At 52.0% G+C, this 26,475-nt stretch overlaps 1 protein-coding gene across 2 annotated transcripts in view; it reads right to left on the bottom strand.

The window, feature by feature from the left end:
• The window catches only part of GFPT2 (glutamine-fructose-6-phosphate transaminase 2), a 35,493-nt gene extending 22,894 nt beyond the window's left edge, over nucleotides 1-12,599 (bottom strand). The window contains exons 1-2 of one of the 2 annotated variants that reach the window (XM_040964466.1): nucleotides 12,586-12,599; nucleotides 1,365-1,472 (exon numbers count right to left, since the gene is read on the bottom strand). In XM_040964466.1, coding sequence (XP_040820400.1) covers nucleotides 1,365-1,472; nucleotides 12,586-12,592 — 115 coding nt within the window. In that variant the 5' untranslated portion in view covers nucleotides 12,593-12,599. Of the gene's footprint in view, nucleotides 1-1,364; nucleotides 1,473-12,585 lie in introns of those variants that run through there. The other variant, XM_040964467.1, reaches the window with a different exon arrangement.
• Nucleotides 12,600-26,475: the final 13,876 nt, after the last annotated feature.

The following is a 26,475-nucleotide window of genomic DNA, read 5'->3' as shown; positions in this document are numbered from 1 at the left end:
CAACCTGCTATCCGTGGGCACCAGAGGTCTGGTCACCCTGCTGTCTGTTGGCCCCAGGGTCCTGGTCACCCTGCTGTTTGTGGATACCAGGGGTCTGGTCACTCTGCTGTCTGCTGGCACCAGAGGCCTGGTCATCTTGCTGTGCCACATGTTGCTCACCAGTGAGGGAACATGCCAGGAGTAAAGCAAAGTCAACACTGTTACAAGCACAGTGCCTTGCTGGACAGACCACCCTGAGGCTCTGCTGCTGCCTTCCTTATTGTGCTAGACCTTAACCATTCATATTTGTTCTAACTACAGACAACAATTTTCCGGCACCCAGCCTGTGGGTGGCACCCACCTCTGGGCAAGCTGCATGACTAACCTGTACTGCCATATTGTCTGGGTGTGCTGTCTGGAGTGATCTGCCCTGGGATGAAAATGCCCTCGGATGCATTTCCAGAATACACCACAATGGGCAGCCACCAGGATTGGATGTAGGCCTTGAGGCATGGCTGTGCGTGGCACGTGGGCCCGGACCCAGGGTCGCAGCCTCTGTAGCAAGGTTCTAACAAGGTACACAATGAGCAGGAAGCTTCCTAGAAGAGTAGAACGCATTTTTGTGCACACTGCTATGGTGCAAGGCCCCTATGCTTCCTGGAGCTGTGAGCTGCCTCACCTTCCCTCTGCAGGCTGCTTTACTGCATATGCACCTGCTTGTGATTGGAGGAGGAGCCTCAGAGACAGCCATCCAGGGTGAAGGTGTACAGCCACTTAGATAGTTAAAAGGGCCTGGAATTTGGATGTGCAAGGATAAAACTGTAGAAGTATGGAACCACGATTGGATAAAAACAAAACTGTGCAACCCTCAGACATGGAGCCTCTTTTATTAAAGTCATGTTTCTGAGGTGTGACAGACACACAGATACACACATGCCATGCCTGCCCAGCTTGCTGGGCTTGGACAGGGCACCCAGAAGAATATTGTTGCAATTTATGCTGTGAACCCAACCATCACTTCCAAGAGCTCCTTCTCCTGTCTTTCCAGGCAGGCCACTACACAGCAGAGCAGTGGTAAGGTCAGGCACAACTGTCTCTAGAGTTGCTTGCCCTGTATAACTGAAACTTGGTGCTCTTTGATAAACACCTTTCTGCTTCTCACTGGGTGGTACTTGTAGTGTAGTTTTTCCTCCTTTTTATGCCTTCCTATCATCTTCCACCAGAATTATTTTGGCTGCTTTTCTGCAGTGTTATTTTCATATTGCACCAGGAAGTGGTCAGGTAGTACAAGCCCTGCTGGGATGAAGCCGGGGGTGAGGAGGGCTGTGAGGACGGCTGCAGAGAGGGCTGTGGAGCCCCTGCCCACAGGCCATTTGCCGCCCTACCTGCTGAGTCATAGCCCCTGTACTCCAGCCTCTGCAGGCCCTTGATGAGGGTTTCAAAAATCTCCTTCCTTGTCCGGGGAACTCTGTAGTTCATGTAGGCGAAGATTCCTGTTCAAAGAGAGGTGGGGGTGAAGACATGTTAAGGAAACACTTGTGGGCACATGACACGTGTGGGGGCATGGCAGGGTGGTAGGCATTGAGAACCTGGCTGCACTGGATGTCAGTGTCTGGTATCACAGTGCCTGGGCATGGTTCTGACTCTGTCAGCTTCCTGCTGTGCACACTCTGTGAGGCAGCAAGTGGTTCAAGTACCTGGTCCCTGCCACCCCGATGGGAGACCCAGACAGAGTCTCTTGTTCTTGGCTTTGGCCTGGCCCACTCCTCATTACTGTGGGAATTTGTGAGGTGTGGGAGAGGGAGGTGTGAACCAGTGGAGGAAAGGTGTCTCTTTCTCATTGCATTGAATAAGCAAGTTAAAATTTAAAATCTAAAGAGCTTATGAGGGAGTCATTTAGCTTAGTGATTATGACCCAGTCAGGATGTGTGTGTCCCACACTGGAGCACCTGGGTTCAAGCTCTGGCTCTGGATCCTGGCTAATGCAGTTGCTGGTGGGCAGCAGTGATGATTCAAGCAGGTGTCATCCACAGAGGACTTCCTTCACTCCAAGTCCCCTGCCTACCAGCACTCCAATCCCTTCTCACCTGCATCCGGCATCCTCTCTCCCTGTAGTACCTGCTTACCTCAGAGCCCAGCTCCAAGCCCAGCTCCTGGCCCCTGTAAAAGTGCTCCCTACCTAGGACAGCCCAATTCCCAGAGCCCAGCTCCATGCCCAGCTCCTAGACCCTGCAGCAGTGCTCCCTGATCCCAGTCTTATGTCAGGAAACATTACTTTCCCTGGCAGATATGGGCTTGTATTCTTATCTTTGCACATGGTCCTGGACCCCTGCAAATGTACACAATGGAATGACTGTGAATCTATAGCTAATAGAGGAAACAACAGAATGGAAGGTGATGGGGCTTCAGGCATATTCATATTGACTGTCTTGAAACAGAACACCACAGAGAAGCAACAAAAACCTATTTCTTGTAGTGCCAAAGGCTGGGTAGTTCAAGATCAAGGGGCCAGCAGATTTGCATATAGGCAGGCTTGCCTCCTCATCATCTCTAATGTCATCATATGGTATAGGAGATGAGGGCTTTCTTCTCTCGTTCTCTCCAAGACTAATAGAAAAAAAAAAAAAGAGAAAGCTTTCATTCACTAGTTCATGCCAAAAATTCTTACAATGGCCAGGGCTGGGGGTGGGGAGGACTGGGAGAGGAAGTGCCAGGATCCAGAAGCCCAATCTAGGTCTCCACCATGGGTGGCAGGAACCCAACTTCTTGAGCTGTCACCTGAAATCTCCCAGAATTGAGGCTGGTGGGAAGCTGGGGTGAGGAGTCAGAGCCAGGTCCCAAGTCCAGTGGCATAAGCAAATGCCAGGCCACTCCTGCACTCCATCTTTCATTTTTACAAAGGCACTTCGTCCCTGTGATTTAATCACTCCCCAAGAGTTGAGCACTGTTTTTCAGGAATGAACCTCACAGGACCCCTTGCCTGTAGGTAACACTAGGCCACCTGTAACATCTGTGCCCACTGACATCACACTCAAGTCAGCAGGACAGAGCTGAATGAATGATCAGACTTCAGTGACACAAATGTCACGGTAGCAGTAAATGAGATTCCTTAGCACAAAGATTTAATCAACACTCATTGACACACACTCAGTCCAGAAATCTGCCACCAAGTTAAATGGTATTCTGACTTATATCCAGCATTCTTGCACACTGGGAATTACTTGTGCACATGTATTAAGGTACAGAGTTTCTATATAAACACATGCACACTGTTATTTCTCAGCAGTGACAGCCAGTTCTCTTTCAAAAATGGCCAAAGGGCAATTTTGGCAGCAAGCTATTTTCATCTTCCTTGCTGAGTCTGGGTCAGGTAAGAGGCATTGAGTCAAAGGGCCGTGTGTGCAGCTCAGGCCACAGCCCAGTGGGGCCAAGGAGCTCCCCACCCAGGAGGCGCCTGCTAAACATCTGTGGTGCCAGGAGCTCAAGCTTGCACTCTACATTTCAAACCAGAAAAACATCTGACCATGCAAGGTGTCTTTTGTTACCTTACTTTTTTTTTTTAAGATAGCTACCTTTTAATGTCAACACCAAAAAATATTTTTCCTGTATCCATATACTTTTATTTTACAATTTTTTATTTTTCATGATAATTACATAGTTGATTAGGATGGAAAGGATTGAGGGTTAGGGATAAATAGGTAAAATCATTATTTCCAAGTTTGCTATTTCTCCTTTTTGTTTCTAGGGGAAGGGGAGAGATAAAGGAAGCCACATCCAACTTCCCAAATGTCCCAGTACCCAGGGATGGGAAATGGGAATCACCAACCAATATCCACCCAGGGTCCAGGTGTGTACATGTTCTGAGGGTTCTGCCCAAGTGGTTTGGATAATTCTGAAATGCTGTCGATTTCACTGATCCAAGGATGAAGTAGCTCTCCCAATGTCCATTAGCTGACATGCTCAACCTCAAATCTCCATTCATCCAGACTGTTGCTGTCTTCATTTGGCTGGGGTGCTGTTCCAATTTGCTCTGTTTACCTTCTTCTGCGATGGTACCAAATGGGCTACCATACTGGCCAGGTATATCAGGGTCTGTGTCCACTGCTCTACCTTTTTCATTGAGGAGGGAATATTGTTGCAGGCGAGTCCAAGGACCTGGGCCACACAACCTGAGCTGAATCCCCAGGGCTCACGAATCTAGCACACACCTTGCAGGTAGGCCAAGAGACCTGGGCCAGGCAACCAGAGCCCCAGTGGATCCCTACCCCGGGGGGTTTATGAACACGGCACCCATCTCACAGGTGGGCACAGGAGCCCAGATCAGGTGGCCTGAGTCCTGCTGGATCCCCCACCTCCGGGACTCAAGAATCCAGCACCCACTTCACAGACAGACCAAGAGACCCAGGCTAGGTTCCCCAAGCCCCACTGGGTCCCCACCCCCCATTGCTCATTAATCTGGTATCCACTGACCCCAGGTTGGCATGGCTCGTCTCACCTCAGCATTCACTATCACTGTTCTGGCACTAATGTGAACTGGCTGGTATTGCAGCCTGACCTGGCTCCACTTGCTCCCTGTACTGGTTCTCAGATCTGCCAGTGGGTATTACAAATTGGCCAAGACTGGTCTGTCCCCAGACCTGACCCACATGTATGCTGGAGGGCACTGTAACCTGACGTGGTCTGGCCCACTCCTTGCCTTTACACTGTAACCTGATGTGGTCTGGCCTACTCCTTGCATTCACCTATAGGGACTTCGTCCCGACACAGGAGTTTCTTAAGCTCCTGTACTAGGTCTCCTCCCAGGGGCTGCTTTCGAGCATACCAGTGGGTCATTTTGGCCCAGGTTGACTTTGTCCCCCTCCTGTCCTGGCAGGAACAGTGGTCTTGCTCAACTGACCCAAACCCATTCTTGTTTTCTCTGTTGGGTGCTGAAGCACAGCAATACATGGTCCATGCCCAGACACAGCTTTCACGGGTTCAGCAGGAGTCAAGACCTAGCCTAGCCCATTCTACACCCCTCCTGGCTCTCATGAGTACCAGTCAGTGCTGGAGTCTCGCCCATTCTGCTGGTCCCCAGGCTCAGTCCCCATTCACACCAATGGAGGCTATAGTGATGTCCAGCCCAGCCCACTGCCCCCAGTCTGGCTCTCATCTTCACCAGCAGGAACCAAACCTAGTTTGGGCATCCCCTTAGCTCCCCAGGCAGGCCTGTTCCAATCTGTAGTTCTTGGACATGCCAGTGGAGATTGCAGTTCCACGGGGGTGAGCTCACATCTCCCCCCCAAATTTTGCTACCAGCCAACTCTCTCTGGAAGGTCCCAGATGGTTGATGGTCTTGTATTTTGGCCTGATGCTTAAAGGCCCTCCTGTCCCTCCTTCCAAACCACTTGGTCTGAGCCTCTCTTTCACATCCATGGAAGTTCCTCAGCAGCAATTCCACATCTGGGCATGACTCACAGGTCATCAATTACCACTACCTGTACGATCACCCTTTGGCCTGAAAATCCATACCTCTAAGCCCTAAGAGTGTGCCACTGTGTGGCCCAAGGGCCTACCTACCCAAAGGAGCCACGTGGCCTGGCTGAACACACCTGTGGTGGTCAAAAAACTTTCAAGCTGGGGTAATCCTAAAGGCCCACCGAGTCTCCCTTCCCCAGGGACCCATCTCACTTGGCTATCTGCACCTGTGCTGGTCAACATTAAAAATTTTTATGGCTTTCCTTAGATATGTCATGTAGCATCTCTCCCTCAAAGGATGTGATTCTACGATTTTCCACATTTTCACAGAGCTGTGCAGCCATCACCATGGCCTATATTTAAGTAAAACTTTCACAATTCTAATTTTTCCGCAAATCATTAGAAGGTTCTCTGAGGGTAGACAGACAAATCCCAGTTAATAAAAAGACCACTTCCAGCCCCCAACTACAGGAGACAGGTATACAAAGGGTGACATCACTCAACAGTTGGTGTTGGTGTCCTGGAACATCCTAGAATTACACATGCGCCTCAGCAAGAGGAGCTGACAGACACTGCAGGTGACACAAATGCTCAGAAGAGTAGTTATGTCAATTCCAAAAAGATTTCAAATCTCCATTTTTAAAAGATTTACTTATTTTTATTTGAAGTTCAGAGTTACAGAGAGGGAAAGAGAGACAAACAGACATACACACAGAAAGAGACAGAGATATCTTTCATCTGCTGGTTCATTCCCCAGATTGTTAAAATAGCCACAGCTGAGCCAATCCAAAGCCAGGAGCCAGGTGCTTCTTCCAAGGTTCCCATATGGATACAGGGCCCAAGTACTTGGGCCACCCTCCACTGCTTCCTCAGTCCATAAGCAGGGACTTGGATGGGAAGTAGAGCAGCCAAGACTCAAATCAGTGCCCATGAGAGATGTGGTACCACAGGTGGAAGCTTAGCCTACACCATGGAGCCAGCTCCTAAATCTCCAACTCTTAAGCAAATACCTTGCATTCAATGCATGTCTGGCATGTACGTGTTGCTGGGCCTGTCTGAGCCTCAGGCCCACATGAGTGCCTTGAGTGGAGCAGGATTGCCACCAGAACCACTGGTGAGCTGGGCCCTTTAGAGGGTACTTTGCTTAGGACCACCCACTGTGTGTACCTCACAGCCGGAAGGCCTGGGGGCCCCCTGGGCACAGCCGGGTGATGAATGCAGTGGGTTGAGCTGGCAGAATGTTTCAGGTCTTTGCACAAGAAAACATAAATCTAGTTTTCAACATGAAAATCTCTTGCATTTATTCAGTACTTTCTTTCATTAATGAGGTACTCTGTGTTTGCAGCTCATCTCTCTGCACTCCATCGAACCGAAGTGAACAAAACAGCGTCTGCATTGTGCTCTTATTTCAGACACAGAGTAAACTAAAATGAAGCTGCTTTCTCAGGAATTCCTCTTGCTATTCATGTCAGATTACTTTTGGACTCTCTCCCATCCATAAATACAAGAATCTGCATCTTAAACTATGGGACCAGTCATCAGACAGTTGGCCAGTAAGTGATGGTTTAAATTCACGCACCCTTTTCAGATGGCAATTTGGCAATTGTTCATAACTTTAAAAATCTACACATCTGTTGACCATTGCTGACGCACTTCCAGAAACACATTCAGCAGGCATCTTTGACAAGAGGTCTCTGTGCCCTTATGAGGACAGCTGCTCCGTGATTGGCCAGCAGGGACCAGGTAAGAGACAGGGTAGCCTAACAGCAGGGCCTGTGGCAGGAGCACAAGGAAGGAAGTGAAGCTGTGCATTCTCTTGGAAAACAACGTAAATCATATCATGTTTTCTGCCCAGGGCCCAGAACAGCCTTCCCTACCTGGCTCCAACCTTGTGCAATCTACCCCACCTCTTCTGCCAATACTGCCATATGGTGTATAGAGCCTGGGTCCCAGTCACTTTCCGGGATCCCCCCAAATCAAATCCCACAGGACCCTCTGCCCTTCCATCCCAAATGAAAAAAAATCATTTTTTTCTCCTGTCTCAACACCCCCCATTTACTTTTTTCCATCCCTTTTCAACAGCTGTCACTCTGTGCAGACTTCCTGCCATTCACTGGCCCCACTTGCAAGGCAGGTAATGGTATTTTTAAGAGAACCAGGAACAGGGCAGTAAAATGGTACCAGGTCCTGTTTGCCTTTCCCACAGAGTCAAAAGAAAATCTCTGAATATGCTGGATGTCTCATTAAGGCCTACAAAGTTGAGAAGTGGTTCCACTGGCAATGCTGGAATGACCAAGGGTGGTAGAGTGGCCATGGAAAACGCAGGTGTCTGCAGTGGCTGCACTCGGTTCCTGCAGAGGCCACAGAGGACTGGGGTTAGAGGCCAGGGTGGTAGATGCAGAAGGCCTGGAAGAGCAGACTTCAGCAGGTCTGTAAGCTCTTTGAAAGAAAAGGAGCAACCTCAGCATAGAGGGTCCTGGGTTCCTCCCATGGACAGGAGACATGCTGGCTTGGAACAGGGCTGTTGTACCTCCCCCACTCAACCAGATACCCTCTGCTCACACTGCCACCTGGCTCCCACAGTTTGCACTTGGCTTTTCAGGGTCCCACTCTTAAAACAGGAGGATAGGGCCCGGCGCGGTGGCGCAAGTGGTTAAAGGTCCTTGCCTTGCACGCCCGGGATCCCATATGGGCGCCGGTTCTAATCCCGGCAGCCCCGCTTCCCTTCCAGCTCCCCGCCTGTGGCCTGGGAAAGCAGTCGAGGACAGCCCAAAGCTTTGGGAACCTGCACCCGCGTGGGAGACCCGGAAGAGGCTCCTGGCTTCAGATCGGCATAGTATCGGCCCGTTGCGCTCACTTGGGGAGTGAATCATCGGATGGAAGATCTTCCTCTCTGTCTCTCCTCTCTGTATATCCGCCTTTCCAATGAAAAAATAATAAAAATAAATCTTTAAAAAAAAAAAAACAGGAGGATAGGGTGAATGAGAGGGAGTGAGACTATGACGCATATCAGGAGCATCCCGCTGAGCCTGAGAGGAACCTGTGGCTGCTGCCCCATCTCATCTTGAATCTGAGGTTCTTGGCACTCTTTTTATGGGACTGAGCAGTCACATGGTGACCAAAGATAAAAGCAGGGGCCTTAGAAGCTCAGGGCTCAGACAGTAAGCGACAAAAAATTATAGCGACCAGCTGGGCGGGTGCACTGGCCTTTTTATTCCAAGAACCTAATATAGATTAGGCCATGATGACTTCCAGTCTGCGAAGGTGAGGAGGACTATTCCCACAGAGATGAGAAGCAGTAGAGGTTCCTGGAGGCACCTGTATGGGCTCCACAGACTAGTTCTTACATACAGGCCCCTGGGGACCCTGCGGGCCTGGCCAAGAGCCCTCAACGTCTGTCTGGCCCCTCTAGAGACAGCTGCATCCTGTCCAGTTAAAGCCACATACCCTTCTGGAACCCAGGATATAACAGTGGCCTGTGCTTCCTACAGCTCTACTTTGAACAAATAGTTCCTGGTGTCCTGGTCATTCCAGGATTTCATTAAGAACCAAGTAGTGATATGTACTCTCGATTTCATTAAGAGTTGTAAGAAAAAAAAATCCAAGCCTGGTGTCATCTGACATTGGTTGTAAGTGAAGCCATTTTTTTCTTTTCAGGAAGAAACATCTCCTTTGAAGATTAAAAAGAGGCAGATGACTAAACTAGTAGATTGCCTTGACACCAAACTATCTTCAGAAACTGCAAACTCAAACTCATCTCTCACTATAAGTTACTTTGATGAAAACAAAACAATGCTATGAAACAACTTCCAGGTGTCTGACCTTGGGAAACCTGAAAGATAAGGTTAAGGAAGGAGGAGGAGCCCCTGCAACTCCTCCATCTGGCAGTGCCCACCACAGTCCTGTAGGAAGGGCCATTAAGCTCGGACTGCTAGCACCACACCCCAAAGCCAGCTGCACCCACATCTCCCCAGCTTCGCACTGGGGCACCTCACACTGGTGTGGCGAGGGTGTCTGCGCTGCGGAAGCCGGCAAGGCAGGGAGCCTGCTGCCAACCTGAGTCAGCGCCTAACTGAGCACAAGTCCAGTGAGGCCTCAAGGGCTGGGAATGAACTGCCTCACCAGCCCCAGTACACACAGAGAAGCTGCCTCCCCCTCCCCCACCCCCAGGGGGCTAGGAGCTGCAGTGTTACAGACAGGAAGCAGGTAGCACACCTGATGGGGTTTGGATAATTGCCAGAATGGGGACAGTGAGCCCTCAAGACAGAGGCAAGCTTCCTGCAGGCAGAGGAGAGATCCTCTGAAAGCTTTATTTATTCTATGCACAGAGGTGGACTCCTATGTGTGTCCCTGGTCATCTCGGATTGTGGGGGGGGATACAAGCCATGCTTTCTCTTCCAACGGGACACTGAGGGAGTGGGTTTTTAACTGAGCCAGAACTCACTGTTGACTGCACTGGGGCCACTCTGAGGGGGCTGGGATTGGGAGACTTGGGTCTATGCATAAGAGGAAGAGGGAGACTGATGTGATGTTCCCTATCAAGACTTGAGTGTCTGGGACTCACTGGTCTATCTGGAGAGCAGGCACCTGAAAGCAGGGTGAGTAACAGCCACCAAGGGTTCAGGTCCCAGTTCCTAGACTCTCTAAATGCTATCTTATGTGGAGAAGGCCTTGGTAAGGATCTTGAGACCAACAGTCTAAGTCTTTGTTAGAGGATGGAAGAGGGAGCGATGACACGGATGAGGAGGAGGGTGAGGGGACTACAGAGGCTGTGACTGCTGTGCAGGAAATAAGCACCAGCCCAGCATGCTGGCTGTCCTCTCCTCTCAGTTGCTGGGGCTCACTCTCGATCCCAGGCCCCTGTGGGCCCCTCCTTGCTGCTGGAGGGCCAGCTCTCCGCTCTCTCTGAGCTGGAGACAACAGGTGACCCTGACAAGTGAGGCAGTCATGATGCTGCTGGGAGAACCGGGAAGCATGGGTCCATCGCCCTTGTGGGAAGAGGGGCTCCAGGGTGCTCATCCTTGGATTTGTTTCAGGATAAGCCCCAACTCCCACCTACTTTCATTTGGTAACATCTTTTCAAACACGTACATCCTATGCCCCAAATGGAAAGCTGTCAGCCTGCCTGGCTTGTCCTTGTTCTGGGGAGGCAGAGCCTCAACATCTTCCTGCCGTGGCAGCTTTTACTGCTGGCCAGCGGTCAGTCCCAAATTGGGCCTCAGTTCTTTGAGGGGAGGCCCACCTCCACAAAGCCCCAGAACCCCGCAGGGCTTGGAGGCTGTGGGGCCTCTCTGTAAACATCTAGCAGGGGCTGCAAGAAGAAAGTAGAGAAGCAAAGAAGGAAGGGACGGATGAAGGAAGAAAATATTGTAAGCTCTCCATGGGCAGAGTCAGCGGCATTTTTTGCAATTTTTGAAAGCTTAAATGAATTCATTACAAAAGAAAGCATGCACAGAAGGAAAATGTAGACCATGATCTCTCATACAGCCAAAGTGGGTGTTGATCCCAGTCTGCTGCTGCCCAGACTGGCTTCCCATGGGCCAAAGGTGCCTGCGGAGCGTCAGAGAGGTCTTAGACTCAGTGGTGCCCAATGTAGACATTCTCCCGCTGTACTTGAAAAGGAAATCTGTCTGCAAGGCAGGAATGCCAGGGACTCCCTGCCCAGCTGCACCGCCACTCCTTTCATCAGCAAGGATCAACCTTGGGGAAATGAATTCTAAGCTGGTCCCTGAGTGGGCACCCACTGAGGCCATGCTGCTTGGGAGCCCTGGGTGTCCTTTGAGATCTTAAGTCCCTATCTACATACAATTGGGAATCAATACCACAAGATGCTGGGACACAGGCTGGTTTACCCTCTAAAGCCCAACTTTTCCCCAGCTGACAACACATGTGCACCTCTCCTTCCCCCCTAAGGAAAGACTTGGGGCTTCTGAGTGTGGGCAGAAACAGAGCCCCTCACTGCTCAGGGAGACACTGGAGAAGCCAGGCACCATAGGAAGCAGGGTGGCACATGGGGAGGTACTGAGGATGGGGCTAAGGTGGGTTAGGGAGAGCCTCCTGGCTCAAGAGCACAAACCCAGAGGCCTTGAAGGCAATGGCCAGGGGCTGGGACCCTGAAGAGCTTGGAGACCCCCTGGCCACATCTGTCCCCAGCATGGCCCAAGGCAACCCTCCATATAAGGAGCCCTGTGGATTCAGGAATTTATTCAGATGCTTGCTCCTCATGGGTGAGGCAGCACCCCAACGCTGCCCACTCCTCCTCTGTCTGGGTGTTTCTGGGGCGGTGGGCAGCTGGCCTCTAAAACAAGGGCTGTATAGACCTCAGCCGGGGCTCAGCACCACGGGCTCGCCCCACCCCGCAGCCCTGGGCAAAGTCAGAGAGAGGCCTTTCATGGCTTCAAAAGTTCCACCAGGGTCTCCAGCCACGGGAGGCTGGAATGGGTAACCGAATCCTACTCCAGGAAAAAAAAAAAAAAAAACAGTGACCTTTTGTCCCAGCCTAAGTTCCCGGCGCTATCCCCGCCGGCCAGCGGAGGCAGCCAGGCCAAGAGGGAAGCAACTGCAGATGTGTGCCCCAGGACACCTCCGCGAGAGAGCAAGCAAGCAAGCCAGTGAGCACAGCCTGGAGGGGCGGCACCCGGCGGCCGGCCCGCGCGGGCCGTGGGCTCCTTGCTGCTCCGGTCTCACCCAAACCTCAAGCACAGCCCTTCGCCTCACCGGCGCTGCAGCACCCAACACATCCTCCCAAGGACACACATTCCTTCTGGGGTTACGGGGCGGCCTCTCGGGGGCGGTGGGCGCGGCGGGCTGAGGCGCCGGGATGCGCGAGCCTGCGGGTGACTGCCTTTGTGGCCGACAGCGGAGTGGAAAGCGCCCTCCCTGGACCTGGGGGCGCAGACTCGGCGGCGCACTAGGCTCCAGACCCAGACCTCTGAGGGTGGGCGAGGCGGGGTGGGGTCCTCCTCTCGATGTCAGGGGGCCAGAGTCAGGGATCAGCTTCCCAAGTTCCTGAGAACCCCCCACGCGGCGGCTGGGGAGCAGGTAGGCCCGGACGGTATAACTCCCACGGTCGAGGGCTGAGCACACCCGTGCCCCTATCCAGGTGACTCGTACTGGACTCCCGGGCCGCGACGCGGGCGCGGCACTTACCGCACATGGTGGCTGCTGCTCTGAGGTCGGCTCGCTCCTGACACTCCGGGATCTCCGTGCGCGCCTCGAGCCCCGCGGGTTCGAGCTCCCGCCACCGGCCCCCGGGCCCCTTATAGACCCGAGTATCCTGGGAGGGGTGGGACCGGGGCGGGGCCTCCTCCCCTGGCTACTCCCCATTGGCCTCCGGTTGTCGTGACAACGGCGGGGCCTGGGCCGCCGGAGTCAAGGAAGTGTGCGAGGGGCGGCTCCTAGACGCGGGTCCAAGCTGGCGCGAGGGCGTGGGGCGGCGTCTGGGGTGGGGGAATCTGCCATCGGGGAAGGGGAGCAAACGGCCTGGATCCAGGCACTGGCTAACCCCTTACTGAACCTTGGGGATGAGGCTGATCACTCCGTGCCTCAGTTTCCTCTCTGTAAAACGGGGTTCATAAAGGAATCTGCCTCCCAGGCGGGCGTGACACTGTTCACGGGCTTCGGATTTCAGAAATCTGTATCGAGAGCTGATTCGGTGGAAACCCTTCCCGAACACGGACTCCAGTAGGCGTAAAATTCCAGCCCCTAACCTGCCAGGAAAGAACCTCCAAGGAAACAGGGAACTCTTGCAGATGGCAAGTACAGTGCCAAAACTGGGCAGTAGGGCAACGGTAGACGCCAGCACCCGCACCTGCCACATGCCCAGACTTGGGGGCGTGCTCCCCAGCTGGGACCCAGGGGCCCCCATCCACCCAGAGCGCAGAGCTGCACACAGCTGGTCCGGCCAGGCCAGCAGCCAGCGAGTGAGTCCGGGTGAGTCACTGGGACAGCCAAACGCCCCCGCCCTGCTTCCTTGCTGTCCCCTCCCTGCTGCGCCCAGGGTCCACAGTCTCTGGAGGAGGGTCACGAGAACTGGCCCAACATTTATGCACTTTAAAGTCATCTGATGCTTTTCCCCCTTAAAACAAACAAACAAACAAACAAACTGAAATTCTAAACAAATCTTCCCCCGGTAGTTAGACAAGAAAATGAGCTCTTGAATGTCTTGCGGAGACTGTTTCTCATCATCTCCAGCTCTCCAGGCCCTGGAAGGAGGTCTCCATGGATCCCCGAGGTTCTTCCTGAAAAGGAGAGGTTCTGGCTGAACTGTGGGCCTGGGAAACAGAGTTGAGTGTAGTGCCCCCTCACCTTATACTGCACAGTAATATTCATTTACTTGGTTTTTCATTCCTATATGTCCACTTTATGCTGGTCCTGGTGCAAGGGACTTGATGATGAATGGGAACCAATGCAGGCTGTAGCCTCCTGACAGAGATGTAGGGAAGCAGACCCTAACCCTGTGGACCGTTCTGAGTGAACTGTGAGGAGGGGAAGGTGCCAGGTCACCAGATGAAGTTTAGGCTAGAGAAGGAAGAGTGAGGCAGGCAGTTGGCTCAGCTTCCACTGCTGGTCTGTGAGAGGCTGGCACCTGCTGCCACTAATGGGAAGATGGGGAGCTCAGCAGGTTCCTTTGAATACACCAAGACACTGGCATCTCTGGGGCCATGGCAAGATCCAAACATGCCCTCCTTCCTCCACCCGCCTCGGGACACTCAGAGTCCCACAGTGGAGAGACATGAAGGAATACTGTCATCATTAGGGAGGGGACCAACTTCTTGAGAATCCACTCAGAGGTTTGAGGTCTGAGTCAGGCCTTGTCACTGCTAGAAGTCTCTGGTCATAGCACTGATTTGAGAAATAAACAGGTGTCCAGTGCCCAGCCCTTGCCATCCAGCCCAAGGACAGCAGAAAAGATAAGCTTACTCCTTACTAGGTGGTGAAGCCTGACAGAGCATCATTTGCCTGACGATGCTGGGAGAATTTTGCTCATCATGGGGGGCGGGATGGGGAGAGGCTGACTGATTGTGGAATGATCTAGAGCAATGTGAGTTCTTAGGAGGAGAAAGATATGTGTCACTGAAGCTGCTGACAGGTCTAAAGTCAAGATCTATCCTTGGTCATATCAGGATCAGGGGACTAGTAAGCAGGCAGTGGGTGGCCCCAACCTGCAAGGTCCCATTGATTGGAGGAAGCACCCCTTCCTGCTCTCTGCTTTGCCTAGGACCAGTCCTGATGCAGCCCAGGAGACATCTCGAATGTGGTGAGATGAAGACCACCTGCCAAGGTTACATGGTAGGGGACTGGCGTTGATGGCACAGTGGGTTAAGCTGCATCCCACATCAGAGTACTCAAATATTCTGCTTGTGATCCAGCTCCCTGCTGATGCATCTGGGAAAACAGCAGGAAAACATTCTGATACTTGCCTTTCAAATAAATAAATAAGCAAGTAAATCTTATTCTTTTTTAAGTTGCGCAGCAAGGAGAGGGGGGCTGAGCTGCATCAGGAAGCCCAGGTGTGAATGCTTCCAGAAGAACCCTGCAACTGTGCTTAGAGGAGGGTGAGCCTGGCTGGCTGGTGCTGCAACCCCAGAGGAAATGGCTGGAGCTGAACCTACCCCCATGTGCCTGGTATCTATCACCCAGGATGATGTGCACAGCTGGCTCCAGCCCTACTTTTCAGGAGTGTTTGTGAGAATCTCAGCTGCAGTTGTGGTTCCTCCACCTACCCAACATAGCACACAGAACTCGTCATAGATGAGTGGTTGACTCGTGGATCTGGCCTATGTTAAACAACTCAGGAATCTAATAAGTCCAACATGCACAGCTGGGCAGAGTCCCTTGGCTGTCCTGGTGGACACGAAATGAGCCCTGTTCAACTATTTTCCCCTGTGACATTTCATCAAGGGTCTGGGGAAGGTCACAGGGTCCCTGCTGTGCAGAGGGCAACCCTCTAACCCTGCGAGACATCCTGGATAAATTGTCATCAAAGCTTTCAGGACCCTACCTGTCTGAGTTCTGCTGGATTCCAGTTGAGCTGTGACCACAGGGAAGCCTAGTATGATCATGTGTCTTTCTACCCCTCAGGATACAGCAATGTCAGGCAGAGCTGTGGTTGCCTAAAGACCCAGCCCAGTCTGGGGCCACAAAGTACAGGTGGCCCAGGCACTGAGGGCAGCAGTGGAACTCTGCATTGGATCATTCCAGGTTAGGGTGTTCTGAAATGCCTGTGTATGGTGCCCACCAAGGGCAGCATGTGGGGCTGGGGAGCCTAGGTCATTTCTAACCTCAGATTCCAGGGAAGGATCAGGCAAGCAGCTATAAGTGACTGGTCAGGAAGTCGCACAGCCTACCCTGAACCCCTCTAAGGGTCTGAGAAAGCTTAGAGTAGGGAGGAATGGATGGGGCCCCAAAGGCTCACAGGGTCTGAGGGGCTGTTCTGGGGCCAAAGTTCCAGGACAGCTGGAAATAAAGAGCTGGACCGGCCATTGAAGCAGGAATCCTTCCACTATGTGAGAGCCTGGGGAGGGGAGACTCACTTAGGGTCATCCAGAGGCTTGGTGGGGAGGCAAACAGCAGTCACAGAGGTCATGTTTGTACCCACAAGAGGGCTCTAGCGGTGGACCTTGCTCCTGCTCCCTGGGATTCAGGCAGGAGTCCCAAGATGTCGAGTACAGGATATGATCACAAGCCTCCTCTTAGGGTCCGGGGAGATCCCTGCTCATTTTATCTGTCTGAGCTCATGCATTCTTTCATGACTGTAGGCTAACTTCAAAAAAAGAGTAGTTTGCATGTTTATTTAACACCTTTTTCTTAAAGAGGAAATGCATGATCATTTTAATGAATACAAAACAGAAAATGGGTTTTTGTTTGTTTGTTTTTAAGATATATTTACTTATTTGAGAGACAACTCATAGAGAGGGAGGTAGAAACAGAGATCTTGCATCTCTGCTGGTTCACTCCCCAAATCACCGCAGCCAGAGTTGGGCTGGTCTGAAGCTGTGGGCCAGGACTTTATTCTGGGTCTCCCATGTGTATACACAGACACCCAAGCACTTGGGCCAGCCTTTACTGCTTTCCCAGACCATAAGCAGGGAGCTGGATCAGAAGTGGAGCATCCAGGACAGGAAGCAGTACCCATATGGGACACCTGTACCACATTTGGTGGCTTAGTGGCTATACCATGGTACTAGACCTTGGCAGAGGTTTTTTTTAAGGGTTAACTTCTGCCACCAGTTTACATTCTCTAAATGTTATTGTCTGTGGTATAATCATGATTTAAACAACAGCATTTTGGGCTGATTGTGTAGCTAGTGAAGCCTTATCTCATATCAGAATGCTGGGTGGAGTCCTGGTTGCCTGGTTTCCAGATCAGCTTCCCTGAGATTTCCTGGGAAGATTGGCCAAGTGCTTGGGCCTCTGCCATCTGCATGGGAGACCAAGATGGAGCTCCTGGATCCTGACTGCTGGCTTCCACTTGGCATAGACCTGGCTGTTGCAGTCATTTTGAAGGTGAACTAGTAGACAAAGGATCTGTCTTTCCCTCCTCTCTCTCTGTGGCTGTGCTCCCCTCCCCCACTGTATCTTTTTAATAAATCGACTTTTAGAACAAAAACATGGTCACATGCAAACATTGTTTTGTAGCTGAAGTCAGACCTAGAAAGAAGTTGAAATTCGGCTCATTCAGTTCAAAGTTAGGATCTGGCCCAGAACACTGACGCCTGGATGAACCCAGGAAAGACGGGCCATCCACTTGCCCTTCTTGTTGAGGAAAGGGTAGGAGTCCTTGTGTCATGGGCTGTGTCTGCTGTGGCACCAAGCCCTGGCTGTGAACAGTGGTGACTGGCAGTGACTGGCTGGCCCAGCCTACTTTGGGCTATGCTGCTTGGTTCTCTGGCTAAGATAGGAGGGTAATGCTGAGGTCTGAATTCTTTCTGTGTGCTCTCAAAACTCCTCTGTTGAAATTTTTGCCCACAATGTGAAGGTACTTTGGGGTGTGTGTGACTCAGTTATGAGGGAGAAGCCCTGCTGAAGAGGATAATTGCCCTTATAAAAGGGCTCCCGGACAGTGGCCTCCACACTTCTACCATGAGAAGAGGCATCATCTCTGGATTAGGAAGTAAGCCCTGGCCAACACAGAGCCTCTGATGCTGTGACCCCGGATTCTGCAGTCCCTGGAGCTATGTGTTGTTAAACAGCAGCCCCACTGACCTATGACAGCTGATGTTGGTAAGATATGCCCTCCTGCTCCTGCAGGGCAGACAAGCCCATGCCGTGCAAGGCTGCAAAGTGTCTCAGGGCGTCACATTGACGTACCGCTAGAGAAAGTAAAGCATTGTTTCTCTATCTTACATTGGACACATCCATGTGCCTGCCCTGTGCCGGGCTGGGAGATAGACAAAGAGGAGACCAATTCAGGGTGTGGCCGAATTAGGAATTCCACAGGCAGAAGGGGCGGGGAAAGGACAAGGAAGGCAGAGAGCAGTGCTGCAAAGACCCAGGGGTGGAGAAATGTTGATCCTCTACACCGTGTCCAGGACCAAGTGACCCCTAGGGTCCAAGCAGGTAGCATAAATGTGGATGATGAGTGGGAAGCGAGACAGGAAGGAGTACTGAATCTGTGGCAGCTGGGGTCCTGTACCCTGTTTAGGGTCCTTCCTGGTACCTACTCTCCCTCTTAATAAAAAACAAGGGCATGAGGCTGGCAGGGAGCAGAGGCTGGTCAGGGGAGTCTCTCCTTAATTATTCATGCTTTGTTGGAGTGTCTGTTTCTGAACAGACCTCCCCTGTAAGGCCAATACAGGGTCCTGGGGAGCTCTGGCCTGGACGGCTGCAGGGAGAAGCCTCTCCCTTGGCTGGGGCACTCTCATGCTAGAGTCTGGGCAGAGAGCAATGTGACCTGTGCTGGAGAACGGGGGTGCTGACCCAGCAGAGTGGACTCTGAGCTCTTTCAGTCAGAGTTGAGGCTTCCCAAGTCCTGTGTGGCTCTCTGTGGCATGCTCTTCAGCGTGCACTATCCTTTAAAAATACAAAAGCCATTCTTGGGCTGCATGTGTAGGCCAGGAAGAGGGCTGGCCTTGAGGACTATGGCTTGCTGATCCTGAATGGAAGAGAACTGACAATCCTGGTCCCACTCACAGAGGCAACAGTTGCCTGACAGTAAAATGTGGCTGGGTCTTCCCTACTGTGGCTCTTGGCTCCTGGCTCCTGGCTCCTGGCTCCTGGCTCCTGGCTCCTGGCTCCTGGCTCCTGGCTCCTGGCTCCTGGCTGGAGGCCGGGCCTACCTGCCTGGCCTAGTGGGCAGTTCTGTGGAATACTGGAATCCTCCAGATTCCTCTGGGCAGGCCAAGAGGGGCTCCTCGCAAGAAGCACTAACATGCCTTCTGAGTCATTCCTTCCTGGCAGGCATGGAGAGTGGAGGTTTGGGACTATGGACTCTGCTGGTGTTTCCTCCATCAGACAGCAGTTGGGGTGGGCGCTTACTGGACGGGGCGACAGAGGGCATCCCAGAGCCAGGGCCAGCACAGCCCCCAGGGACACTGAACCACTCCCTGCCTTGCACATGACCATGTTTATTGAGACAGCTAAACCAGAGGCCCTGCCAAGACCTGAGATGCCAGAAAGACAGCCTGTCTGGTGCTTTCTGTCTGCGTAGGCAGTGATACTTTCTGGAGTTTGCAGTAGACAGAAAGGACATTTGTCCTTATCTCTTGGATTTACTCTGTGGCATCTCAGCCTGTTGGTTCATATGGGATGCCTTGGCCTCCTGGCTGCTGGATTTACCTTGGACTGACACTGAGGACATTGTATTCTAAACACAGGGGATTGGCGCTGGAATGGGGAGGCCCCTCCAGGCTGCTGTGACCGAAGAGGGTCATCTCAGAGGTGTTTTGCTGGACCCTCAGGCAGAGGGTCTTCTTTCTCATGAAGCTAAAAATTTATTAGAATATATGATTGGAGGTCTTCCTTGTAGGGTTCCAACTTGACCCCCAAGCAGAGGAAGTCCAAAAGTGGGGATCTATGAAAGAAAGCAGTCATTTACCCTGGCCCAGCCTTTCCTGCAGTTATGCTGGTCAGAACAAATGGCTCCTTTGACTTACCTGTTAAGATTGATTATCCAGGGAGTATGGCATTGGCTGCCCCTTGGCTGGTCCCTGGCTGGGCCCTGGCTGCTCCCTGGCTGTGCTCTGGCTGGGCCCTGGCTGCCCACTGACTGGGCACTGGAGGCACTCTGGCTGGGCCCTACCTGCCCCTTGCTGGGCACTGGCTGCCTTCTGCACTTTGGCTGGGCACTGGTTGGGCACTGGCTGCCTTCTGGCTGGACTCTGGCTGTATTCTGGTTGGGCACTGACTGCCCTTTGGTTGGGCACTGGCTGCCTTTTGCCACTGTCTGTTGTCAGCTGGACAGCACTGTTAGGTCTTCCAGGCAGCTTGCCTGTCACTGAGGCCACACATATTGCATTGTGGGGCATGTGTCTTTCCTGTGTTCTTCTAAGACCCAGTCTCTTTGAAATTCCTCAAAGTCTCTCATGGTGCTGGTAGCCCTACCACCTGTTTTATGTGACCTGTGTGCTGATGGTTGCAATGACTCTGTATTCCCTGGAGAGCTGAGTGGACATTTCAATTCTGGGAGTTCCAGTTAACTAGAGCATAAGGATATCCTGGTACTTGCCTGACATTCGTCCTATCTCCTGTGCTTCAGTAACGACACTGTTAGCAGAATGGAGATCTCCCTCCAGCCTGGGCTGTATGCCAAGGGAACCTAAATACCTTTGGGAAGGTGAACACTGCTTGCCTGACACTGAGTGGCCAGTAAAAGCCAACTTTGCTGCCTGCTGGTGTGGCAGCCTTTGCCTGCTGTCTGAAACAACCCAAACTGTCTGCACAGCACAGCTTTCTTCCCTTAGAAATGTTTTCACTTCTTTTCCTCAATGAAGTTATCTCTACAACATCTTCATAACCTTTTCCAGTAAGTACACACACATCTGTGTTTTGTAATTAAAAATTTTAAACATGAGGGATTTTCAAAATTGTTCTTAGGAAATGCATACTATGAAAAGCTGTGTGAGCATCCCCAGCACTCACAAGGGCTGAGACTGGGTAGTGGACTATGATGGAAGGGCCCTAGCACTCACTGGTACATGTGAGATCCGGGTTTGAGAGCAAGCCTCGTAGAGTAACTTGGGGAAATTACCTACAAGGCTATAGCTCCCACTGGTGAATATGGGTGTTGGGGTAGAGTGTGGCCTGGACCAGGCAGGGCCACACTTGTCAGTAGGGCTGGTTGGCAAGGGTGGACCAGGTAAGGTCAGACCAAATCACAACACACACTGGTACATGTGAGCACCAGGACAGGGTGCAGGCCATACTGGGCTAGGCTTACATATTTGCTTGTTTGCATGAGAGCTGAGAATGGGGGCAGATTGGCCAGGGCTAGGCTGCAGCGCCCATCAGAAAAAGTTGGGATTGGGGGCAGGCCAGGCTAGGTCAGGCTGCAACATTCAATGGTAAAGGCCAAGATGAGAGATGGCCCATGCCGGGCTGGTTCAGAGCCATCACCAGCATAGGCAAGATCTGTGGCCGGGAACAAACCTGGTCAGGAAGCTAAGGGGATGCCCACACTGGGGCTGCAGTTTCCCCTGGTGAGTACAAGAGCTGGAATGTGGACAGCAAACTGGACTGGACATAACTGAAGTATAACTTGGCATTGATGTAGACTGGGTATGGGGTGTGCCAGACTGGGCTAGGCTCTAGCACTTACTGGTGTTCACAAGAATCTGAGTGGATGTAGGACAGGCTGGATTAGGTCTCAGCACCTGCTGAATCATGTGAGAGCCATATCTGGAGGTGGGTCAAGCATGGCTGGGTTATAGCACCCACTGATAAAAGCTGGAATGGGTGTTGGCTGGTCAGGCAAGGCTACAATACTTGCCAGTAAATGATGGGATAGGAAGTAAACCAAGTCAGGCTGGGCTAAGCACCCACTGGTATGCATGAGATGAGTGACTGGGAGTTGGCCTGATAAAGGAGCTTGGAGAACTCTGTCAGGATGCAGTCCCTGCTGGTGGACACAAGAACTGAGTCTGGGAACAGCCCAGACCAGGCCAGGTTACAGCACCTGCCAGTATATGTGTGGGTCAGGTCTGGGGATGGGCACACATAGTCTGGGTCAGTTCATACCATCGTGGCAGATGTGAGAACCAAGATGGGATGTAGGCCAGGCCAGGTTAAGCCTCAACGTGAGCCAGTTCACATTAGAGCTCGGACTAAGGGCTTGCTGGGTTGGGTTAGGCTACAGTACCCACCAACACGAGCTGAAATGGAGGGCAAGCTAGACTGAGCCAGCCTGCAGAACCTGCCAGTGAATGTTGAAATGAGATGGACCATGCCAGATGGGGCAGCAGCACCTAGCAGCACATGCAAGACACTGGGGGGTGGGCCAAGCCCAGTAAGAGGGCTATGGAAGCTCCTCTGCTGGGCCACTGCTCCAGTTGGTGAGCGTGAGAGCTGGGGCTTGGGGCAGACCAGGCTGGGCAGGGCTACAAAGCCTGTTGGGCTGCATGTGAGCTGGGTTTTGGCGGAGGCAGGGGAGAGCCAGGCTAGGCCAAGTAATTGTGTGCACTGGTGCATGGTTGAGCCAGAATAAGCACAAGCTGCTCCGGCTTTGCCACAGCATCAGCTAGCAAGTCTTGGGAATGGGGGATGGTCCTGTCAAGCTAGATTAGAGTACCACCTGGAAATTTGGGGCTGGGAGTGGGCCTAGTGGGGAAAATGTAGGGACCCCTCTGATGGGTTGCAACCCTCAATGGTGAGCATGAGAATCAGGGCTGGGGGTGCTCCTAACTGGACAGGCAGTAAAACCTGCCAGCATAAGAGTGGGCTGGATAGTGAGATCACTTGGGCTGAGCTGGCTGCAACAACCATTGGTGTGTACAAAACCTAATGGGATGTGGGACAGACCAGACCAGTCTGTTGTGCATTCCAGCATGCACAGGAACGAGGGCTACAGGTGGGTCGCTTCAACTAGGCTGCAGTTCTCATTGGTGTGTGTGAGGGCTGAAGATGTGATGGGCAGGGTTAGACTGGGCCACAGCATCCACTGGTTTATGTGTTAGATGCAACTGAGGACAGAGCTGATTGGGCAACTGCAACCATCATTTTCATCTTAATAAACCATTGTGTGTGTAGACTGATGTGAGTGACAGCACAAGAACAGGAGTCAGATCTAGGGCCATGTCAGATGAGATTTCTTTAGGGATTCCTCCGACTGGACAGCTGAACTCAAAACTCCAACAACAGGGTGAAAAATCACAGGATCTGTGGTCTGATCATGGAATGTACATGTTAGAGCTGGGCTTCCCTTGGTTGCTGCAGCCTGTGCAGTGGACAGCATGCCCAGATGCTCATGGGGGCCATGACAACTCACTGAGGCCTGAGAAGATGGCTACTACCATAGCAGAGGATGGACAGCAGAACAAAGTAGACAACTCTCCCAACTGAGCTTTGACAGCAAGCATCTGGGTGAGTGGAGAATAAAAGTGCACTTGCTGCTCTTCCCATCCAGCTCTATACCTATGGCCTGGACAAGCAGCAGAGGATGGTGCAAAGCCTTGGGACCCTGCACCTTTAAGGGAGACCCGGAAGAAGCTCCTGGCTCCTGGCTTCAGATTGGCTCAGCTCTGCCTGTTGTGGTTACTTGGGGAGTGAACCAGTACAGTTGGAAGATCTTTGTCTCCATCTCTTCTTCTCTCTATAAATCTGCCTTTCTGATAAAAATAAATCTTTCAAAAACTTAAACAAGCTTGTCTCACCTACCCCTGTAGTCCTTATCTCATTGGCATTGCTGGAACAAATCTTGATGTAATTTGATTCCTCATATTTCATTTTATGGATTTTCAGATGAAGACTCTTAGGATCACAACACCAGTACCACACCAAACAAAATTAACAGTTGCACATCATACGGCCCGATACTGACTCCATATTCAAATATACTGTCTTATGGGTATCTTTTCACGGTTTGTGGGTTAAATCAGACACAAAGAACATTTACTGTGGCCAAGGCAGGATGTCTTTAAGATTTTCAAAACACAGACTCCATAAAGATGTTCACTACTTCTGCTTTGTCATTTGCTGTCCCCAACTTGGGATGATCTGACAGCAGCAAATATTTCTCTTCCAGGAAAAGCCTAGGTCCCTGGGTCTGCATGAACACCTGCTTCCTGCCCAGCTCATGAGTAGATCCTGAGACTGCTGGAAAGCATCCAGACATGAAGCCAGGGAAGAACAGGGTTGCCAGTGCCAGCCAGGGCAGCTGCAGGGGTGGTGTGAGCTTAGCTTGAAGCTGGCTATCTAGGGTGGTGCCTGGGTTCCCTGTAGCCTCAAGCCAGGCCTTTGTCCATCCCATATAATGGATAGAGTAAGCACTGCCCAAGGTGTGAAAACATAAACAGCTAGTATAAACATCAAAGATAAACAACATCCAATGGGTGAATGGTCGCATCAACAGAACCTACCCATGGGGACCTGCCGGTCACCCAGATCAAAAAGTCCAGCAGTGAAGAGGCTACCCATGGGTGGGACCTGGGATAAAGGTAGGCTGTCCAGACAACTGCAGGGGTCTTAACGTCTGTGAGCAGAAGCGAGTGTAGGGTGTTTGTACTAAAAAGCTCTTTGTGGTGGTAGGGGGTTGGGATAGTAGGCTCAGTGCAGGGTGGAAGGAAAGATGTGTGGAGGGGGCTTGAGGAAGGGGCAGGGCAGTAGCTCTGGGATCTTGGAGGCGGTGTGGAGGCAGAGATACCTGGCCTAGCCCACCATGTGAGCAACTTAGGGCACCAGGAGAACCATGTGCTGGTACTGTAACATGAGAAGGTAGCAGGCAGGAGCCAGCACAGTGGCACATGTAGACTAACCTTCTGCCTGTGGCTCCAGCATTTCATATGGGCGCTGCTGGCTCAAGTTCTGGCTGCTCAACTTCCCAGTCCAGCTATCTCCTAATGGCCTAGGAAAGCAACAGAGAGTGGCTCAAGTCCTTGGGCCCCTTTACCCACATGGAAGATCCAGAAGAAATTCCTGGCTCCCAACTTCTAGACATTATGTCATTTGCAGAGTGAATCAGTGGATGGAAGGTCTGTGCCTCTTGTGCTGTCTATAACTCTTTCAAGTTAAAGTAAAAATAAATCTTTAAAAGAGAGACATCAGGTAGAGGTGTCACCTGGGCCTTGCTGGGCATGAGTCTGAGGCCAACACAGGGAATGTGCAAGAAACCTGGGTGCCTGGAAGGCAGTGGGAGGGGTGACAGGCTAAGTGAGCTGCAGTGGGAGGCCTGGTGTGGTTTCTGGGCCCGCTCTTGATGGCTGGACTTTCCAGTGGCTTGGAGGCGGTGCAAAGAAAGCCATGCTCTCAGTGAGTTTTGAGAGCAGAGGAGAAGGGCACTCTGTCAACCACAGAGCCTGAGTGGTTGCTCTGAAGACAGCAGGCAGTCATGCTGGGGTGAGACCAGAGAGGGCTCAAGGGCTGCAGCCAGGAGCAGTGGGCCCTGGGAGTGGAGGACACACTGCCTTCTGGTGCCCAGGAGCTGAGCCCCAGCAGCTCTGGCCAAGTTCATGGGTGGGGGCTCCAACAAGGGGAAGGGAGCCTGGCCAGGACACTATCCAAGGACAGGCACAGAGTCCCATTTGTGGGCACCACCTGGAGCCTTAATTATTTTCTTTTAGCAGCACAGCTGGGAAACAGATGACTTCAGCCCCATGAACGGGTGTCACCCCCTCTGTCACCCCTCCCAGCCAGGGTTGTCCTATGGCTGGCAGATGAAGATGAGCTGTGTGTTCTGAGGCTGTTGAGAGTGACTGCGTCAGAGCAGGGTGGGGCTGCGGGACCCGAGGTGTTCTGCACCCAGTGGGAGAAGGGCTTGAAAGGCTTGGCGCCTAGTGTTCTGGCCCAGGAACCTGCTGTGTCATGCTCTGCACTTCTTCATGGCCCTGCTAACTCCTAGCTTTTCCAGAGGTGTCCAGAACACTCCGAGTGTGTTCTGTGTGAACAAGGGGCAAATTCCAGGGTGGGGAAGAGGCAAGGAGAACTCAACCTGTACGTACAATTCCTTGAGAGCAGAGTGGGTGAGGTCACTGCTCCTGCACTTCCTGGGGATCCTGTGGGGGTCACCTCCACTCTGCTCACAGCTCCCTCTGGGAAGAACCAGACTACATGCCCAGGCCCTCGCTCACTGACCATGTTGGAGGGAGGTGCCGGCAGTGGGGCCCATGTTGCATGGGGTGGCTTGTCTGTGTCTCCCTAACTGCACAGTCTCCTTCCTCCTCTGTTGCCTGCTGAGAATATGCAAAGCTAGAGCCCAGGCCGCAAAGCCTTGGCCTAGAAGCTCGTCCTGCAATAAGCAGGCATCTCTGCTGAACTCCTAGGTGCAGACTTCACAGCCTGTGCCCTGGTTGGTCTCCTGGCAGGGAGGCAGTTCATTTCAGCAGTTCTGTGCCACCCCAAACTCCTCATTCCTGAGCCTCTGGGAAGACTTCAGCTGCCTCCCATGTTACATGGGAACATTAGCTGAGCTCAGGGACTGCTAAGAAACATTCATAAAACTGCAGGAGAGATTCAAACGTTTCAGAAAGTAGAAACTGTGCAAGAACACCACTCTGATAAGAGCAAGAATTCAAAAAATCTCCTTGAAGAAGAAAAGTAAAATCTTTTGAAATAACACTACCTAGCAGAAGAGGGCATTAGAACCAAAATTATACAAAAATGTGCCCATCAGATCCGGGAGGCATACAAGATGGTATTCAGATATACGCTTGCAGCCTTATAAATGTCTCTTTCAAAATCCTAGTAGGGCTTTTTTCCTGCTATTTTGCTCACTGATACATCTCATTGGCCTAAAACCAAGAAAACAGGTGCTGGGAGAAGGGCAGAAATGTGAGAAAAGAAGAGGAAGCTACTGGGAACTTAAAGGTAGGAAATCTTGGGGCCAGACTAGATAAGGGACAATGTGGCTGATACCAGCTGCATCATATGGACAAACAGCAAGAGTTTCTT

This window comes from Ochotona curzoniae, unplaced genomic scaffold (assembly GCF_017591425.1).
Source record: "Ochotona curzoniae isolate NIBS_2020 unplaced genomic scaffold, NIBS_Ocur_1.0 scaffold_3554, whole genome shotgun sequence".
In the NCBI taxonomy this organism is placed as follows: domain Eukaryota; kingdom Metazoa; phylum Chordata; class Mammalia; order Lagomorpha; family Ochotonidae; genus Ochotona; species Ochotona curzoniae.
The sequence above is the reverse complement of the archived record's forward strand: the minus strand, read 5'-3'. Positions and strand labels throughout refer to the sequence as shown.